The sequence below is a fragment of the Crinia signifera genome, chromosome 1, assembly GCF_055691185.1.
Source record: "Crinia signifera chromosome 1, ASM5569118v1, whole genome shotgun sequence".
Classification (NCBI taxonomy): domain Eukaryota; kingdom Metazoa; phylum Chordata; class Amphibia; order Anura; family Myobatrachidae; genus Crinia; species Crinia signifera.
This window is the reverse complement of record NC_139217.1, coordinates 222,235,590-222,257,342: the sequence shown is the minus strand read 5'-3', so window position 1 is coordinate 222,257,342 and position 21,753 is coordinate 222,235,590. Positions and strand designations below refer to the sequence as shown.

Sequence of the window (21,753 nt, the reverse complement as noted above, 5' to 3'; positions counted from 1 at the left end):
AATTGCAGTACGTTAATCATTATTGCATGGATTAATCTACAGTGCGTTTATTTATCATACGGTCGTTCTATTTATTCATGGTGTATATTCCCCTTTATCTATTTATCAAGCGTATCCATGCAGGTTTAAATATATTCTAGTGCATTGTGTTCATACCTTACATGTGTCTTTTTTCATTATTACATATTTATACATTCTATTAACTAATTCTTTACTAAAGTGCCTGTGCATTTGTGTAATGTGTGTATATATATATATATATATATATATATATATAAATAGCTGGTGACCAGGTCCGGCACTCCAACAGCACGTAACAACTTCCGAGGTGCCCTCCAAATAGAAGGTACAGTCCAGGATGGTATCCTAAGATACCCTAGGGCGGCACTCAACGGGTTTTTCAGATCAAAAAGATGCAGACCACAAACGGCAGCTTCGTTCTAACGTTTCGGTAATTTAATACCTTTATCAATAAAGGTATTAAATTACCGAAACGTTACAACGAAGCTGCCGTTTGTGGTCTGCATCTTTTTGATCTGAAAAACCCGTTGAGTGCCGCCCTAGGGTATCTTAGGATACCATCCTGGACTATATATATAAATATATATATATGGGTTTTTTTTTATGTGTGTTTCATTAATTGTTAGATTTGATTCAGTGGCAAAAAAAGTAAGTGATTACAAATAAACATATATGTTTCCTGTATCCTCCTGTGTCGTGTCTATATTAATAATATATATATAGATATATATAGATATATATAGATATATATATATATAGATATATATATATCTATATATATCTATATATATCTATATATATATATATATATATATATTGATTCTGTGACTAGGACCTCATTGCTTAGTCGAGCGATAGGGGCATTACACCATCTGTCCCACTTAATTTATTTACCATATTTCTTGCACTGAACATAAATCGCTCGTGTTTAATCAATTCCTCCACAAGTACCCTCCATTTGATGATTTCGGGTGGACTGGGGGAAAACCATGTTCGTCCTATTACCACCTTTGCCATAGTCACCAAGTTTAGAACATATTGATATAATAGTGGTGAATGGTCCCCTCCCATGTCTATACCAAGAATGCACACCCTGGGTCCAAATTGGGCTAGTGAAGGAACTGTAGTTTTGAGATCATCCCATACTGCCTTCCAGAACCCCTGGACATTCCCATAGGAGATGCATAAACCCTAAGATTGTTGGTAGTATGTGATTGCTAGAGGACTGTGGTCTTTATTCTGGTTCACTCTCAGTGGCAAATTCCTTCTCAAGTAGACAAAACCATATGCACTGCATGTGGGGCAGATGTAACCTGTGCAGAGAGTTAAATTTGGGTGGGGTTTACTTCAAAGCGAGATCTATATTGCAGTGTAAAAATAAAGCAGTCAGTAGTTTCCCTGCACAGAAACAAAATAAGTCACCCAAATCTAATTCTCTCAGCACATGTTACATCAGCCCCACCTGCAGTGCACACGGTTTTGTCCATTTGAGAAGAAATTTGCCTCTGAGTGTGAACCAGAATAAGGCCCTGTGGTAGCTGATATCTGATTGTCTTTTTTCTGTGCTGGTACTAGTATCTGTACAGGGGTTCAGGTACGCATATAGGTTCCCTTCAGGAACATATAGGTTCCCTTTATTTATAATAGCCATATAGTATGCTGAGGGGTTCTGTTTGGAGTCTATATACAGTAGGTCTCCTTTAGTAATAATAGTACCTGGATAGAATCCACATAATACAATATAGTATAGTATAAAGCAGCCATGTGATATATATTATGGGTGAGATTTAATGAGATTTTTGCAAAAAAAGGCTGAATTTGCACGTTTTCCAAAAATCACACATTTAATAGGGTGTGAATTGCAGTAAAAATCACATTTTTTGTCGATTTTTTCTCACAATTTAATTCACATCATGAGGTTTTTCCATTACAAAATATACAACTCGCAAATTTATTAGGGTGCGATCTTTGGTAAATGTTACCAAAAAAATAAAAATAAAAGACTGGTTAATATGACAGAACCATGCATAGCTCATTGATCTATGCCTGGTACTATATTAATTAATTAATGTGTAAAAGTTAAAATAAAATAAATAAATAAATACATGGTTTGGGGTCCCCATCCTGAGCATAACCAGACCCGGGCTCATTGAGCCGGACCTGGTTCCAAAAATATGGTAGACTAAAGTGTAGGGGTCCCCCATATATTTTAAACCAGCTCCAGACTCTAGGATTGGTCCTGGTTCCAAAAAAAGGGGGACAAAAAACTGGGGCCCCAGTATTTTTTAACCAGCACCGGGCTCCAACAGCCTGCTGTGTCATGCCACAGCCGGGGGACACTTTTTATGTAAGGTCTCCTGGCTGTACCATGTGCACTATAGCTGGTCAGCCCTGAATGGGGTACCTGGGGGAGTGGGGACCCACAAATAAAGGGGTCTCCACCACCCATCCAGAGCTAAAGCCCGGGACTGCTCCTCTTATCTACCATGACTGCAAACTCCTATAAGCCCTGCCCCCTTTTTCCACTCTTTAGCCTCTTAGACTGCTCACAGCTCTGTTTATCTTATTTGCAAAGCACTTTTTGCACTTTATTTACATGTCCTGAAGAAAAGACTAATATGTCTTGAAATGTTGATGACTTTTTGATTATAAATGTATCATTATATTGAAATCCATGGAGTGGAGTCCCGCCACAGGAATAGTGAACAAAGATCTCTAAATCAAATTTAGGAAGGCACCACAGTACTTACCTGATCATCTGGACAATCTCACAGCACCAGAGTGCCGATCATTGGATTGCATATTGAAAGTGTACAGAAATCAGGGTACAACCGATCTGGCTACCCCTGGGTACATCTGGATAAGTCACCTATACTATTGTTCAAACATCACTCCACAGTCCTCTCGTTACCATATACAGTGCGAATCTCACAACATCACCAAGAATGCAAAGTTTTCCTGACACTACTGGATACAAAAACGTGACTCTTCCTACAGGTGAAACTTGGAGCTACTCAGATGCCGATGCGGAATCAATTCGCTTCAAAGAGAACCTCACGACAACAGGAGTGCAAGAATCTTGTGAACAACTATATACAAAGCTTTTAAGGCTTAAGAAGAAAGAGATTCATTTTTATCCTCCATGGGGTAACCCTCTCGGATTATCACCGCACAGGACAAATACCAAGAGGTTTCTGTGTTAAAAACTCACTTACTATAGGTAAAAATAATCAAGATTTCTGCCGCAAATGGGTGGCAATATTGAATATATGCAGCCTGGACCTTCTTCTGCTACTAATCTCTGAAGCCATAAGATAGCTAGTAGGGGTTAAAAGCAAAATTGATTCCGTTGAAACTCAATACTTGGACCTCCTAAAAGAGGATACCACAACACCCTGGTTGGACAAATTGGGGGTGTAGATTGAATCGTATTGCCGTGAACTTGTACAATTTAAAAGGAACAAGCTGGAAATAGTACAGAGGGACTACAGTGAGAAAAACATGTATACCTGGGCAAATAATAATCCTACAAAACCAAGAGCAGCACAACCGTGTCGCCAGTGGAGATCCCAGAAACATTGGGGAGATACAGAGACCTCAAGCGGAGGTCAATCCACACAGAGTGACACAGAAAGAGCTGCACCAACCAGCAAGCCCCCTTTAGGGGTAAGCACCCAGGCAAAATTAGCCAGGAAAGCATCCAACAGACAAGAAGAGGGGGCCAAAGCCTCAGGCTCACCGAAAAACAAGCGAAGAGGGAAGAACGAAGCCTAGTGTTCAATCTGTCTAAGCGCCCTTTGACTGAAGACGAAATGACAGTACTCAGTAAGGGCTTAAGCTTCATACATTCTTGTGACTTTGACCAGTTCCAATGACTAGTGGACTCCTACAAATTTACTAGGAGACTATGCATGAAAGATCATTTTGACAAAAGTCCTGTGTCCGTAATGTTAACCCCTAACCCGATATTACTGTACCTTCAAAAGTAACTTCTGCATATGATCCGCCGACAAATAACTTAACATTGAAAAGCTTTAACAAAAGATTATCAAGTAGGGGCAATTACCCAACAGCCACACAAAACAAGGTTAAATTTCTCTAGTAAACAGAGATTGGCCCTAAAAAATCTGAGCAAAGATGATTCAATAATAAATAGATCGGCCGACAAGGGTGGAGGAATAGTGGTCCAGGACACGGACAATTATAAAAAAGAACTATACAGACTATACAGAAGTTTACAGCAGGTTATCTGGAGACGGTGACCCGACTCAAAAGTACAACCAGGAATTAAAATAAATATTGGAACATGCAGTTTCCACTAACATAATATCGGCAGCCACAGCAAAGCAACTTTTTGAACCCAACCCGATTGCACTGGTACTATATTCAATCCTGAAGCTGCACAAAGATTCTATTAACCTCCTGGACGGCCGATTATATCAGCACGTGATTCAGTGTACTATAAAGTGTCTAAGTACTTAAACTCCTTTTTTCAGCCTGTCATTCAGACACAGCAGACATACCTTAAGGACACCACTACATTGTTGCAAAAGTTACAGTGATTACCCCCAATACCAGCCAATAGCATTCTTTGCACCATAGATGTTGTCAGTCTCTACTCGAGTATTCCGCAGATGGCGGGTGTGGAGGCGGCTCGTCGATTGCTTTCAACAAGTACTGCTTATAATGGCCCCAACTTGGATTTCTTTTTTGCAGTTGTTGACTCTCACTTTGACTAAAAACTACTTTCTATTTGATAACAAATGGTATGTGCAATGCCAGGGCTGCGCAATGGGATCTTGAGTAGCCCGGGCATTTGCAAACTTTTATATGTTTGGAGTGGAAAGAGATTTCTTCTTGATGGATTCGGGGGTGACTGCTGACATAATGTTATTTGCCAGGTACATAAATGATTTATTGCTTATCCTGGACTGGCCCCAGATACAAGTTGGACAATTTGATGTCCAATATCAATGCTGCAGACAGCACGATAAAATTTACACATGAAGCCAGTACCATATCAGTCAATTACCTTGATGTTTGTATCTCCTTGGGAGAGGGGGTGATAAAAACTAATCTGTATAAAAAACCGACAGATAGGAACACTACATTACATTTTGACAGCCAACACCCCGTGGCCACCAAGAAGGGTCTTGAGAGCCCAGCGTATCTGTGATGAGAAAGCAGAGGCTGAAAAACAAATTGATTCAATGATGACCAATTTCCTCGTTAGGGGTTACAACATGGCAGACCTATTGAAGGCTAAAAACAAAGCACTGAGTATACTGAGAGCGCAAACTCTCATCTCCACGGCAGATAAACCGGTTACCAAAAGCCCAAAAATCCCCTTAGTACAGAATTATAACCCACACAGCAATGAAGTGGTAAGAATGGCCAGAAGTCTTTGGCCAATGGTACAGGCTGATCCAATATTTTACCCATACTGAGATATTACCCCCTTCTTACCCGCGGTCTCTGTCGGGACCTTCCTGACGTCACGGTCCCAGCCGGCTCCTGCTGCAATGAAAACTGACCATTAGAAAATGGCTGCCCCCATACTGCAGACAGTTTTCTGTCTGCAGTATGGGGGCAGCCATTTTCTAAGAGTCAGTTTCCATTGTAGCAGCAGGAGCCGGCCGGGACCGTGACGTCAGGAAGGTCCCGACAGAGAGCCGGGCGAGACGCAGACCGCGGGTAAGAAGGGGGGGCAGGTTAGGTGTGGGGGGGGGGGGCGCCAAATATAAGAGGGACGGGGGGGCGCTAAATAGTTAGTTACGCCCCTGCTCCAGAGTGACACTTATTGTTTGGAAAGTGTGTATATATATATATATATATATATATATATATATAAAAGGAGATAGATATAGAGCGCACTAGTTGACCACCACCTTATCAGCGTATAATCACACAATAAATGTTCAATGTAAAATGTATTAAAAAATTAAATACATAGATCAGACATGGCTTCCATTGTTGTTATTTCAAGGTGAAAAAAGAGACCCTCTCTTTTTCACCTTTAAATAACAACAATGGCAGCCATGTCTGATCTGTGTATTTAATTTTTTATAAATTTTACATTGAACATTTATTGTGTGATTACACGCTGAAAAGGTGGTGGTCAACTAGTGCGCTCTATATCTATCTCCTTCTATTCTTCCTTCACTAACAGTGAGGAATTATAGAGTGCAGCTCCTATTACTAGCGCAAATAGGGGTCTTTTTGTTCTTTATATATATATATATATATATATATATATATATATAGTAACAATGAGGCGGCACTCAGAGACGTTTGAACAAGAGATTTAAATCTTAAGTGGATTTAATGGGCAACGCTTTGGGGCTGCGCCCCTTTCTCAAGCCACTACAACCCGTCCCTTCCCGCTCTCACCGGGCCGATGACTTCACAGGAAGCGCGTCTGTCAGCTGAGCCACTCAGTGCTGTGCAGTATTGGCAAGGCATCCGGTTGCCTCAACAACCGACCGTCAACTACAAACTACACATCACGCTGGCACAGACATAAAAACAAAATCTTAAAATATAACATGACATAACATTTAATGAACAATGTGTCAGGGCAATAAAGTGCTTTATGAAGCCCCGATCATTCGGGGAGCCTTGCCGTGTATGTTAAACCAGTGACTTATGTTAAAACGGGCACTGCTATTTCAATTGGTGATATTATGTGATAGGTAGCAACGATATTTCTGCAAGACCAATTATGTGTTAGAAATTGCTCTACTTTAAGCAAATAGCCTGGTGACGCTAGTGTACTTTGACAATTACATTAGAGCATGCTTCACTTCTGCATGCTGTGTGTTAAATATGCTAGCTATCAATAAGGTGAAGGACCAAATTTCTATCACTGTAGAATATAGAAATAAAGAGAAACAAAGGGATACTACTATCATCCCAACTCCTCACGTGTGGCCTAGCCACTATGCGGGTGCTATAAGTATTGAAGTAAAAGGTATCACTGACAGCTGCTTACAATATCAAGCAAACTGCTCCACTAGTGGCCAACCTGAATTCTGGCACTCTATTCTAATGCCTGTATGTATCGCTAACTCACTGCCTTTTCTAGCGGATTAATGTAAGTGTAATATATTTCAAGCCGGTGTGACCAGATTGTGGGGGAAATTTTTTAAGGTGCATTATTCTAACTCTAAATTATGCGGACAATCAGAATCTATCACAGAAATACAACCGAGCCATAATGACTCATTGAGTCCTTTTGGTTGAACTGTGTCAAGGCGGTTGATCCACTTGGCTTCTAGCCAGTGCTATTTTTCAGCAGGCTCCAGCAGGAACTGAGGCCCTTATTCTAGTTCACTCTTTCTGACAAAATCCTTATTAGATGGACAAAACCATGTGCACTGTAGGTGAGGCAGGTGTTACTTCTGCAGAGATAATTAGATTTGGGTGGGGTTTTACTTCAAAGTGAGATCTATATTGCAGTGTGAAAAAAAAGCAGCCAGTATTTACCCTGCACAGAAACAAAATGACTCACCCAATTCTAATTCTCTCTGCACATTTTAAATCTGCCCCCCTGCAGTGCACATGGTTTTGTCCATCTAAGAAGGATTTTGTCAGAAAGAGTGAACTAGAATTAGGCCCTCAGTTCCTGCTGGAGCCTGCTGAAAAATAGCACTGCTTCTAGCTGTAGTAAAGTTTTGCGCCTATTGCCTCCTAGAGGTGAGAGGGGTACCTGTCAATGACCTTGTGCCGCATGGATGCCACCCTTTGTTGATTTTGAGCGAAGTGGCATGCCATGGGCTGCTCACTAGTGCCACTGAGTAAGGCCGCTCGGATGGCAGTTCTGTGCTGGGCCATCCTCTCTTTGAATTGTCGCTCTGTCTTGCCCACGTAGCAAAGGCCACATGTGCAATACAGAGTCAGCGTAGTGTCCCCATCAGGCAGCGTAGTCACTGTACTGTCCCCGTGAGCTGCAGCTCTGTCACCGGCATCCCTGGCAAGCCTAGTGAGCACCTCTCACACAACGCCGGTAGCTGCTAGATCCCCTGCACTGGTGGATGCTGGTGGAGAGGCGATCATGCGGGTGCTGGTGTAGAGGCACTACATCTGCCTGAGACGCACGAGCGTCTCATATGCAGGGGGGCAGATGTAACGTGCAGAGAGAGTTAAATTTGGGTGGAGTGTGTTGAAACTGAAATCTACTGTAAATTACAGTGTAAAAATAATGCAGCCAGTATCCTGCACAGAAACAAAATAACTTACACAAATCTAAAGGTGGCCGTACATCTAACAGATCAGATTGCCGGTTTGGAACAAACACCTGGTAATATCTGAATGACCGTTTTTGGCAGTTTTCCAGCAATTCAAAGCAAATAGTCAACTGTCATTTGCTCTCATCCATTACCAGGATACCAACCAGCCCAATCTGACAATAGATCTGTAGATGTATGGCCACCTTAACTCTCTCTGCACATGTTACATCTGCCCCACCTGCAGTGCAGCATTTTTTTACCCATTTTGAGAACAAATTTGTACTGAGATCAGGTCTGATTAAGGGACATTATGCAGTGTTATATTTCACACACTGTCACTGAAATACATGAAATTGGATTTATGCTGGTCTCTTTGCAGTGCATATACAAAGATAGACAATCCTGTGTACATAATTAAGAAATAACTGTTGCAGTCTGTTATTGAAAAACAGTAACTGTCACGATTCTAGGCGGCGATTCCCCAGATACGGCAATCTGAGAATCCCGGCCACGTGACACTTTTACTGAGTATCCCAAGCGTATGCGTATTTCACCACGATTCCGCTTGCCACCAATCAAAGTAAGTTTTTTGGACTTAGTCCACGACAGCTTTGATTCTGCCGACACACCAAATTATGAGGTACACGGTAGCGCTCTGGCAAATTCGTCAGAGGCTTGGGCTGGAAACAGCAGACACCAGAACTAATTTATGACGTTTAAGTGAAAACACTACAAGGCTTACAGTATATTACAGAAAACATAAGTTACAAGATATATGATTAATAGGTAAGTCAAACGTAAAAACAGTTTCAAATAAAACAAAAAGGGGAATACCGAAAACAGTCCGTTTCAGGAACACACAGCATGAAACGAGTTTGGAGTGGAAATCTCTCCGGATACTGGATCATTTCAGAGACAGGTATCGGACCTGTATCATCCCAAGGAAAATGAACCACGTGTCTTGTAAGGCACACACTTTTAAGATTTGCAAAACACACACAATAACAGCCCCCACCTCAGGAATCTCCCTGTCAAGGGGTTTCCTTAGGATATACCCAGGGGCTGGCTAATTGACTTCCTTTTTGAAGCTGAGCAATTTAGCCATCCAATCACCCCCCCTGGGGGCCTCCTAGGTCTTATCTCAAATAAGGTGTCATTCTAGAGTTCAAAGGGAATTGCTTTCCTGACATCTCTTCTGGTCTGGGAAGACATTTGCCAGACCTCTATGCCTTAGATCCTGGACTTCAGTACAAGTTTTATAGATGCAGGGGGGAAGAAGATAACATCTGCTTTCCTGTTGAGTTTTCAAACAGATGGGCAGGGGTTGTTGGAATAACCTTTTTACCCACAATTTCTTCATAAAAAATAAAGGATACATGCAGGTCACTTATCAATAACATGGTAGGTACAGTTAGGCCCATTCCGGCATCAGAATGGTGCTTAATCATGACACCTCCCCCTTTAAAGATCAGCATGGGAGCAGTGGCCAAACCAGCCACAATCTCCCATGCTGAGCCCTGACACTTGTCAGTGTCCTGTCCGACAGACTGCTGAATTCCTACTAACACATTCCGATAATTGGCATCTGTCAGGATTCCACTTGACATCTCAGCCATGGCTAGGGCAACCTTAAGAGGACTGTGGGACAATGCTATCAGGTGTTGTAAAGTACCTTTACACGACATGAGGGTAACAACAATAAATATGATACAAATCATATTGGCTATGGCCTTTCCTGTGTTTACCTCAGCACTACATGGGACAGGTAATCCTGTCACCTTCCAAGAATCTCTTGTCCTGCTCTCTTGCCTGAGCTGATTGACCCCCCTCCCTTTCGCTGGGGGGGGGGGGGAGGTACACTCCCTCAAAGCCTTGGTGGGCGTGAATTGTGAAGGGGGCAGGTTTCTGCAGGGGGGAAACCAACAGGTCATTGTCCCCTGTGTTGGAACATCCAAGACCAGCCTTTCAGAGGTTAATGGAGCTGAGTTTATCTGTGCTTCGTGGGCCATCCCACCCTTCTGGTTACACACAGCACCTTCACTACTAGCCACTGGCTCTATTACTGAAGAAACCCTCTCACTATAACCATGGGTATCTTTCGCACTTCCCAGGTATGGGGCAGCTGCAGTGGGAGGTGGCTCACCTGGCATTTGCAGGCTTGCAGCCTCTGTGGCGGTGGTTTGGTCACGGAATCTCTCCGTGTTTAGAGGGGACCCCTGCTGGGTTCCTGTGTTCATCAATATCTCCTTGGGGAACCATACCTGGGAGAATATAGGGGCAAGGACATTGGCCACTTTGTCAGCCCTAATGGATAAAAGGGTCACAGCTTCTGGGTGGTGTAATCTACCTCTATTGAAATGTACTCTGTTCTGGAGCTACTGGGCACTGCAATGGGCCCTACGATATCTACAGCCACCCGTTCAAAGGGTTCTGATACCACAGGGAAAGAAATTAGTGTAATTTCATGAGCTACCTTAAGCAGACCCTCCCTATACCTTTGGGGTATGACCAGCTGACGTTCCATAACAGTACAGCCTGGGAGTACCCTGGGAGCCATCTGACTCCTGAGCTGCTGCTGCAGCCCTGAGACTCGCCAGAGAGGGATCCGTTATCAATCCAGCTTTGAAAGATTCACTTTCTATTGAGCCCTCAGGGTGTGCAGGGACCTTCTGCTGTGTGTCTGTGTCCTGAAAAGAAGAAGGGGGGTCTGTGGGTGAAGCTGCAGTAAGGGACACTCTCTCCCTATCTGACAGGTCTGCAGTGCACACAGGACCCACCGGGTCACTTATTATACCTGGTACCACATTTCCCACAGTAGCGCAAGACATCACATTATTGGCAGCAGTAGCCTTCCTTATATTAAACTGCATTATCAGTTTCAGCACCAATGAATTATCTGGCTCTTTCACATACTTCAGAGCCTCTTGCATATACAGATCCAAAGCATAGCAGTAATTGTAGGCATCCAATCCACGGTGTGTGGGGCCTGCAATCTTCATTGTCTGCTTCTCCTCTTCCTCTGATCTGGAACCAGAATGAATACCAACCTCAGACCTGGAATTCGCTTGATTCCCCCCAGCTACCTGCTGATCCACATCTCTGAGGACTTTGATCATCTGTTCCCTGGTCTGCCATTTGGCAGGCTCCACTCGGTTGATACGAGAGACCACATCACGATCCAACTTAACACTATTAATTTCCGCAGAAAGTAAATGTTCAGTACGAAGTCCACCTCTTGCTACCTCAGTAGCCCTGGCTGGTGAACTCTCACGCACAAGGCTGCCATCGTGATGCTCTGTATCTTCCTCCAAAGTCTCACAGGTCAATCTCCACTTAATCTGTGCCTCCTTATAAGTAGCTGCCATTCTGCTGCAGTTACTCCTCCAAAATAATAAAACAGGGATGGGGAACAGAAAATGCTTTTACGGGGACTTACACTACTACATAATCCTTGAGTTTTGGTATCTGGTGAAATGTATTCACTTAAGTTATCCAAATAAAAAACAAAAATTGCTTTTTGAAATATCCCCACCGCTGGCCACCAGTTTGTCACGGTCCTAGGCGGCGATTCCCCAGATACGGCAATCTGAGAATCCCGGCCACGTGACACTTTTATTGAGTATCCCAAGCATGTGCGTATTTCACCACGATTCCACTTGCCACCAATCAAAGTAAGTTTTTTGGACTTAGTCCACGACAGCTTTGATTCTGCCGACACACCAAATTATGAGGTACACGGTAGCGCTCTGGCGAATTCGTCAGAGGCTTGGGCTGGAAACAGCAGACACCAGAACTAATTTATGACGTTTAATTAAGTGAAAACACTACAAGGCTTACAGTATATTACAGAAAACATAAGTTACAAGATATATGATTAATAGGTAAGTCAAACGTAAAAATAGTTTCAAATAAAACAAAAAGGGGAATACACAGCATGAAACCAGTTTGGAGTGGAACCCGGATCAGACCCGTATCATCCCAAGGAAAATGAACCACATGTCTTGTGAGACACACACTTTCAAGATTTGCAAAACACACACAATAACAGCCCCCACCTCAGGAATCTCCCTGTCAAGAGGTTTCCTTAGGATATACCCAGGGGCTGGCTAATTGACTTCCCTTTTGAAGCTGAGCAATTTAGCCATTCAATCACCCCCCTGGGGGTCTCCTAGGTCTTATCTCAAATAAGGTGTCATTCTAGAGTTCTAAGGGAATTGCTTTCCTGACATCTCTTCTGGTCTGGGAAGACATTTGCCAGACCTCTATGCCTTAGATCCTGGACTTCAGTACAAGTTTTATAGATGCAGGAGGAAAGGAGATAACATCTGCTTTCCTGTTGAGTTTTCAAACAGATGGGCAGGGGTTGTTGGAATAACCTTTTTACCCACAATTTCTTCATAAAAATACAGGATACATGCAGGTCACTTATCAATAACATGGTAGGTACAGTTAGGCCCATTCCGGCATCAGAATGGTGCTTAATCATGACAGTAACTGTTACAATAATTATTACAAATAACAGTGTAAACTGTCTAATGTATCATTTTACATATCACTTCTGTTTATTGACAGAAAAACAGTTTGCATCCCCTATGATGGGAACATGAATGGGCTGCATTACAGCATATAATTATGCCAAAGATAAGCCAATATATTAACAGTTAAATACGTTAAAGTGCTGATCAATCCTGCCTAGAAATGAACACATTGATTGGCATAAATGTACTGCTGGACACCATTTATAGAATGAATAACCTGCTATTTTTGAATCAATGTTCTTGATTTTATTTTTCTAAACATTAGATGTATTTGTTTATTACATTATAATACACTTCAACGTATTTAACTGTTAATATATTGGCTTATCTTTGCATAATTATATGCTGTAATGCAGCCCATTCATGTTCGCCAGCATAGGGGATGCAAAACTGTTTTTCAGACCCAATTCATGTTTAAAATAAACTGCCACAAGTAAAGACAATAAACAGAAGTGTATTAAATACTGCACCTAAAGAACAGAGTGTAATGCATTGTTTACTGAACTTACTGTAGCATTCAGTAAAGAGTTTGTTGGACATTAAAAGAGTATTTTGTGGGTAGGGGGTAGTTGAGAGAATTACCGCACTGGTAAGAAGTATAGCATACTTAGTTGGTTATTTTTAATGTAGAATTCCTCTGATAACTGACATGAGCCCAGTCTGTGGGCATATGTGTCATAGATCACCCCCTTATACTTGTGGTATCTGGGGTTCCTAAATATTTGACTGTCAGTGGAGCACCCCTGAGATAAACAATATACTTGATGGTGCCAAGAGAGGCAGAGAAAGAAAAAAGAAACTCTGGGTGGGGGCATCCTTATGTCACAGGAAAGAGAAAATATTACATTTCTAAAACTAAATTTTATTTATTTATTTTAAAATGAAAATAGAATAGAAGGTTCTTGATCACTATTAAGGGTCAGGAAGCGCCACAAAAATATCTAGGTAGTATATGGCAAATTATGCCCCCAAAAAATAAATACAAAATCAAGGCCTTGTGGAGAGGGTTAAGTTTAGAGAGAAATATTTACATGGAACAGTGTGTGAGCCTCATTTTTCCTTTCTTAATCCATGATGTTGGTGATGTTTAAGGATTCAATCATTGGTCACTGTATTTCTCTAAAATAACCTTAAATCTCCAGTGGTGAACACACACAATAAAGTTTTTTCACAATAGAGTTTCTTTTTTCTCTCTCTGCCTCTCTTGGCCCCAACATGGACATTAGAGGACACAGGTGTTCATTATTCTATTAAGGGCAAACAAAAGGTATTTACTCCGTTTTTTTGCCCCAAGTTTTTTTTTCTTTGTCACTTCAACTACATAGCATCCTCTCCAAAAAAAAAAAACGTTCAGGGCAAAACACAATATTCACAATTGTGCTTATGAAAATGGGTCAATTATCAGTGAATTTTTCTCCCGCCAAAGTCAGTCATTTTGCACTAGGACAAGCTCGTACTGCTTTTTACTATGCTAAAGTATATTAATGAACCACTCTAAGACATCCTGACCAGGGCCGCTGCAAGGCACCGGAGCGCCCCCAGGCGAGTCGGGGTGTGGGCGCCCCAGTGCCCTGGTGGGGAACCTGCTGCGTCGTCTGGGGAGCGGGCAGGGGGGTCCGCTGGTATGAGCATTTGCCTTTATCTGGTTTTTAAGAGTGTTTATTCCATTCATTAAATATCTTTTACATGCACCATGGAGCGCCCCTCTGCTTCTTGTATTTCCTATATATATATATATATATATATATATATATATTAGTGTGGAGTGAAAAAAATTGAAATTGAGAAATTCAAAATCGGATAGTGTCTAAAAGTTGTGACTTGACCTGAATAAGAAACGTGCAAAAGCATTTTGATCTGATTCAACATCTTCTGTTCTGGCAAGAGGCCTAAAGTTTCACTTTTTAGGTGAAAATAACGAAACCTATGCTCCGATCTAGTTAAATTTATGTCAGGATCAGGGCCGGTGCCATTTGCCTAGGGTGCCGGCCACTGGAGGGCGGCAGTTCGCCCCTAGCCCCCAGCATGGAGGGTTAGCATAGGTCTGGAGTGGGCAGGGGTGTCCGTGCCGCAGACTACATTCTCAGTAGTCTCAGCTTTAATAACTGTTAAGGGATGAGAGCTTGTTATATCCTCTTCATCATCATCTGGCCCCGCAGCTTCGTTTTCCTCTGCAAACAATCGGAAGCCGCTGTGGCTACCACGTGACAGGATGTTTCGGATGTTTAGCTTCTGATTTTGAAAACTGAATCTCAGCCAATCAGCGTGCGGCAAGTGTTTTCAAACCCAGCAGCGCTTCCCGCACCGCCGCATAGCGCTAGTTATTTTCTATTCACTGCAGGGACCCCGCCGCAGCCAGCTTTATGTCACTGATGAAAGCAATAAAGCTATCAGAAAAGGGCAGATGGTGACCACAGCTAACATGGCCGCTACTACATCCAAAACATCCTGTCACGTGGTAGCCACAGCGGCTTCCGATTGTTTGCAGAGGAAAACGAAGGTGCGGGGTCAGATGATGATGAAGAGGATATAACAAGCTCTCATCCCTTAACAGTTGTTGAAGCTGAGACTACTGAGAATGTAGTCCGCGGCACGGACACCCCTGCCCACTCCAGCACCTACGCTAACCCTCCATGCTGGGGGCGAGGGGCGAAATGCCGCCCTCCAGTGGCCGGCGCCCTAGAAAAATGCCTAGAGCTGCCTAATGGTGGCGCAGGCCCTGATCCTGACATAAATTTAACTAGATCGGAGCAGAGGTTTCGTTATTTTCACCTAAAAAGTGAAACTTTAGGCCTCTTGCCAGAACAGAAGATGTTGAATCAGATCAAAATGCATTTGCACGTTTCTTATTCAGGTCAAGTCACAACTTTTCCACACTAGCCGATTTTGAATTTCTCAATTTAAATTTTTTCACTGTGCAGCTCTTTCAAGAAACGACACAGAGATGGCAAACTTGTTCTCAACGTTTCAATCACTTAAGATTTTCATCAGGAGAAATAACAATGTACATATCAAAAAGCTCACTTTATATCTCATCACCCAGAAGTGTTGCCGCCCAGTTGAAAGCATCTCCAATCCCGGACCCTGTGAGACCCGTGTCATCACAGCGCGCCCTCTACTGACATAGTCGCTCAGGGACGCCGGGATGCTACTGCGTCATCTACACCATCACCATGGAAACCAGTGAATGACAGAAGTAAAAAATACATCTAAAAGAGGTTCAGGCATTGAAAGAAAAAATTGAAGCACTTGAGAAAATCAATGTTCCGATTCTGGCATTGGACACTGAGGTAGAATGGATTAAGAAATTGGATAATCAAATCACGATTTATAAAAGAGATCTTATCAACTTCAAAAAAGATAAGTTTCTTAAAGTTGAAAAGGACTATGAGAGTCATCAGGTATATAGGTGGCTCTCAGGTGGCTCTGTAAATACCTCCGATAATCGCAGAAAACCCTTCTTCCGCTGGCAACGTTACCCCAAAACTCAGGTTGATACTGAGACCTCAGCAGAGGACAATAGCACGCTAAGTGATAGGGATTCGGCTGATAATACCAAAAGAACGTTGATTCCTTTAGGGGTCACTACACGCCGCGGGAGACCCCCCAAAAAGCAGGACGAAGGACCCGCCGGGTGAAGCAAAACATACGGGGGCAAAGCTGGAGGAAAACAAGCCAAGTCCAAAAAGAGAACCTGATCTTTAATTTGTCGTCGGTTGAATTATCCCAGAGTAAGGTCAATATTTTATCCAAAAGTCTATCGTTTATCCCGGCAGTAGGACCGGATGATCTTAATTGGACAGTGGAAAAGCATCAATTGCAGCGACAGTTGAAGCTTAAAGAACATTTTGCTAAAGAGAAGAATATTAAACCAGTCCTGTCTGATGTACAACCACTACCTGATAAGCTGAAATCGCTCAAAAGTAAATCGTTATTTGATCCCTTATCAAATAACGCTAGTATCAAAACGTTCATTAGGCTTCTTGATGAGGAGGTCCGCTCCTCGTGGAATGATGATTCTGAGTAGTAAAAATTTGTCACAAAATGAACAATTTATAATCCGCCCTGCGGATAAGGGCGGTGCCATTGTGCTTCAGTTTCTTTGTGATTACTGCCTCGAAATAGAACGTCAACTTGGTGATAAGGGGGTCTACCGTAAATTACGTGGGGATCCCACCATTGTGTTCAAACAGGAATTGAAGGTGTTGCTGGATGATGCGCTTAGTAAGAATTTTATTAATGCAGAGGTATATGAGGTGTTGCAGCCGGAGCATCCTAAGATGCCACTTCTCTATACCCTGCCTAAAATACATAAAGGGCTGAATCCTTCCCCTGGCAGACCCATTGTGGCTGCCAGGGGATCTTTGTTTCAGCCCAGTGCTATTTATTTAGATAACATTGTGCAACCTCTTATCCAGCAGCACCCCAATTTCCTGTTAGACACCACTATGTTTCTTAATAAACTTAATGCTATTGGTGATCTTCCATCTGAAACTTGGCTGGTGACAGCCGATGTCACTAGCCTCTATACTGTGATCCCGCATAATGTGGGTTTATCTGCTTTTTGCAAGTTGTTATTGCGTGAATTGTCCGTCGACATCTTGTATGTAGACTTTCTGGTCTCATTGCTTGAACTGATCTTGACACGTAATTATTTTATGTTTGATGGCCATTTTTTCTGCAGACGAGGGGGTGTGCCATGGGTTCTTCGGTCGCCCTCTCGTATGCCAACATTTTTATGTTTGATGTTGAGGAGGATTTATTTTTTTCAGACCCCTCTATTTCTGCTCACATTTTGCTTTTTTCAAGGTACATTGATGATCTTGTATTAATTTGGAGTGGACCCATTTTACCACTCATTTCTTTATTTGAAAATCATAATGCATCATCTAGTGCCGTTAAATTTACCTTTAAGTATAGCCAAGGAGTTATTGAGTTTTTGGATGTCAAGGTCAGTTTACGTGATGGACAGATTGTCACTTCTGTTTACAGTAAAGAGACGGACCGTAATACATTTCTTCACTGGCACTGTTGCCACCCCAGAAGCCTGAAATATGGCTTACTATATTCTTAGATGTTGCGAATTAGGAGAATTATTTGTGATCTTGAGGTGGCATCTGTGCAGATTGATGTGCTTATTAATAAATTTCTGGAACGCGGTTATACCATGGAAAACTTGCAGAATTCTAAGCACAAAGTAATGTTGATGGACCGTGCTGCTCTTCTAAAATCTAATGTAAAAAAGGATGTTAGAAAGGTATTGCCCTGGGTCACAGAGTATAACACTGCCTCACCTAGGGTTAATTCTATTTCCAAAAAACTGTGGCCCATAATCAGGTCCGATAAAGATCTGGGTCTACAAGACACAAATCTGATGGCTTCAGGTCAAAAAATGTACGCAACATTCTTGTAAAAACAGACATTACTGGTAAGGGTAAAATACCTGTTAAGAACTTCTTATCAGTAAAAAACCGGGCTGTTTCAGATGTGGCTGCACCACTTGTAAATTTTTGATACATGGTGATGTGTTTAATCACCTACACAGTGGCAACAAGGTTTACATCAAGCACCATCTCACTTGTGAGAGCTCATATGTTGTCTACCAGATCATTTGTCCCTGCAGTTTGTCTTATGTAGGGAAGACTCAGAGAAAGTTCAAGGAAAGGATGGCTGGTCACCGCTCATCTATTAGGGCAGCTATTGAGAATGGCAGGAGCGATCAGCCAGTGGCCCGCCACTTCCTTGAATTTAAGCATAGCCTCTCGAGTCTTAGATACCGTATGATAGATTTTGTTCCTCTCCTTACTCGAGGCGGTGACCGTGGAGCGGCCCTACTCAGAAAGGAAGCGAGATGGATAAACAAACTTCAGTGTATCCATCCTAGAGGTTTAAATGAGACTTTACCTTTGTCATGTCTCATTAACAGATATATTTATCAATTTTTTGGTTTACATCATGTGTTTTAGCTTGGCATTAGTATAGTAATCTGCTTATTATATGAACATTTATTATGTGGTATCATATGTTTTTTCTTTCCTCCTCTTTAAGATGTATTGTTTACTTCTGTCATTCACGAGGTTTCCATGGTGATGGTGTAGATGACGCTGTAGCGTCCCGGTGTCCCTGGGCGACTATGGATGTCAGTAGAGGGCGCGCTGTGATGACGCGGGTCTCACAGGGTCTGGGATCGGACATGCCTTCAACTGGGCGGCAACACTTCTGGGTGATGGGATATAAGGTGAGCTTTTTGATATGTACATTGTTATTTCTCCTGACGAAAATCTTAAGTGATTGAAACGTTGAGAACAAGTTTGCCATCTCTGTGTCGTTTCTTGAAAGAGCTAAGAGTGCCGCTTCATTCATCCACTGTCTATTCCTGAGGGAGCTGGCGGGCACCAGGCCATGATACAGGTTTAAGGAGTGCCAATTCACCTTGCAAATATGTATGTATGTATGTATGTATGTATGTATATATATATATATATATATATATATATATATATATATATATATATATATATATATATATATATATATATATATATATATAGGAATGGTGCATGAGGAATGGAGATTAACTGTAAACCTCTGTCCTCAACCTTTTTAGATATTAAAGGTTGTTATTCCTGCAACAGTTGTAAAATTTGTAAACATATTGCCAAGGGTGCTGATCTACTAAATCCTAAATTGTCTAAAATAAAAATGCACCAGTTTATTAACTGTAATTCCACATATGTAGTCTATGTGCTTTACTGCACATGTACATTATGTGGGTAAAACCAAAAGGGCTTTGAAGGTCAGAGCACTTGAACATCTACGCAACATAAAACATGGCCTCACAAATCAGAGAGTCCCTCGACACTTCAAAAATTTTCTTAATAAAGATCCAAGTGGTGTTGTCATTAGAGCAATAGAACATGTGCCGCCACCTAAGAGAGGCGAAGATAGAGAAAAACTTCTGTTGCGACATGAAACCCATTGGATTCTTACACTAAACACCGTAGTCCCTTTTGGACTTAATGAAGGTTATGAGATAACCCCATTTATCAATCAGTAATGTTTGTTTTGGACGGTTATTGCATATGATGACTTGGATTGGTATTACAGCACCTTTTGGCACTTTGTATTTGTTTGGTCTTTCTGCATGTTTTGTAAACATTTTTTGTTTTATATTTTTTATCATCTTTGATATATCACTGTATGTATTTGTTCATTTTATAACAATGTTCCCATAAGGATCCGTATACATTTTGGGTAACTTGTTCTTAAATTTTAATGTTTAAGCACTTTTTAGGAAGTGTATGTACACCTATGTAGGTGTTTTACTTGTATTACGCAAATGCTGTATGCTGATTGGTTGTATGATGTCATTCACCACTGCGAGATCCTCATTGGAGGCAATCTCTGTTATAGCTGCTTCGGGTATTCACAGAGCCACGCCCTCTGACGAAGTCTCTGACGAAACGTGGCTTGTGATACCCGTACTCTGTGTACTGAGGGGCCTGCCCGGTGCGTGGTTTCCCCGGCTTGAGGTTCAGAAGTCCCGGCAGCGCAAGCCAGCGCTCGTGGTTCCGTTCTCCCTGGAGTGTGCGGACAGTGCATTGGAGCAGTTTACCTCATTATTTATGTCAAAATCTTGTGGTAACCAGCCCACAGAGTTTATCATATTGGTACGAGCATTTGCTTTTATCTGGTTTTTAAGAGTGTTTATTCCATTCATTAATTCATTAAATATCTTTTACATGCACCATGGAGCGCCCCTCTGCTTTTTGTATTTCCTAGATTTGTCTCATCCTGACCCTGGATGCCGTACTATTGCAGACGGAGCCGCAGTCTCCATACATTGGACTTTGGTGAATTTATCCCTTGAAAAAGGGTGTATTGCTGGACTAATAAAGTTATTTCTATTTTTAAATAGCGCTGCTCACACATCATCTCTATTTCTATATATATATATATATATATATATATACACACTCTTCCCAAATGGTGGTGCAGCGCCTATATTCCTTTTCTCAACTCACTAGTACATATGTTCCATAAAAGTTCATGAAATAAATGAGGATAGATTTCCTAAATAAGTTCTTTATTCGTTTCCTCAACGGTAATATATAAACAATGTCCCATGATTCCCGTGAGTTAGCTTCTGAATGGCTATTACGAATATGAGAATTCCTAGAATTTTGGGAACATGGATAATTATACATTTATGATTATCAAGTGATTTCTAGGGTAGATACTTCATCATTAAAATATTTTCTTTATAACACAGCCGGATTGGTTAAAAGGCTAAGATAATTCAAGTGACTATGCTATTTATCCAATATTGGACCAATTCTTACAAATAGATATCGAAGAACGTCCTGAATTGATGCCGGCAGATGAAATCTCCTATTAGAACTCCTATCTCCTGCTGGGAAAGCCACTTAACTTTCCAGTGGCTTTCCCAGCAGGAGATAGGATTTCTAATAGGAGCATACAAGCGCAGGAGAAGTATTGGGGTTAATATATTTATATATACAGTATATTTACTTATATAGCTCATTACAGAAAAGAATGAAAACAGAACTTACCGGTTGATCAGTACGGTTGATTCCAATTAGAAAAAGTAATTCTGCTACAAACAAACTAATGCAGAGATTTTTATGAATTGTGTTACGGTCACTTTGGAGACCGCGGAAAAAACAGAATGTAAAAATACATATCAGTAAGCAAACAAGTGATAGAAGGATTCCGACCCAGGTAATCACATCTAGAAGGAGGTCATGGACGACATCAGTGTTCTATAAAAAAAATGAAAGTAAAGTTACATGTCATATATATATATAGTTATGTCCAAAGGTCCGGCACTCACAATATGGAAAACAGCCTGTACCGGTGCCAAACCAAATATAAATGTATATGTCCAGGTGAGGATGTCACTCGGAAGAAATAATACAATGTATGTAGTCACTGTGGACGCACAC

General features: G+C 41.7%; 1 protein-coding gene across 20 annotated transcripts in view; it reads right to left on the bottom strand.

Moving 5' to 3' along the window:
* The window catches only part of ADGRL3 (adhesion G protein-coupled receptor L3), a 1,133,398-nt gene that overhangs the window by 339,895 nt on the left and 771,750 nt on the right, over positions 1-21,753 (bottom strand). For all 20 annotated transcript variants that reach the window (XM_083179292.1, XM_083179295.1, XM_083179293.1 and 17 more), the window contains one exon: positions 21,361-21,570. In XM_083179292.1, coding sequence (XP_083035418.1) covers positions 21,361-21,570 — 210 coding nt within the window. The remainder of the gene's footprint in view (positions 1-21,360; positions 21,571-21,753) is intronic.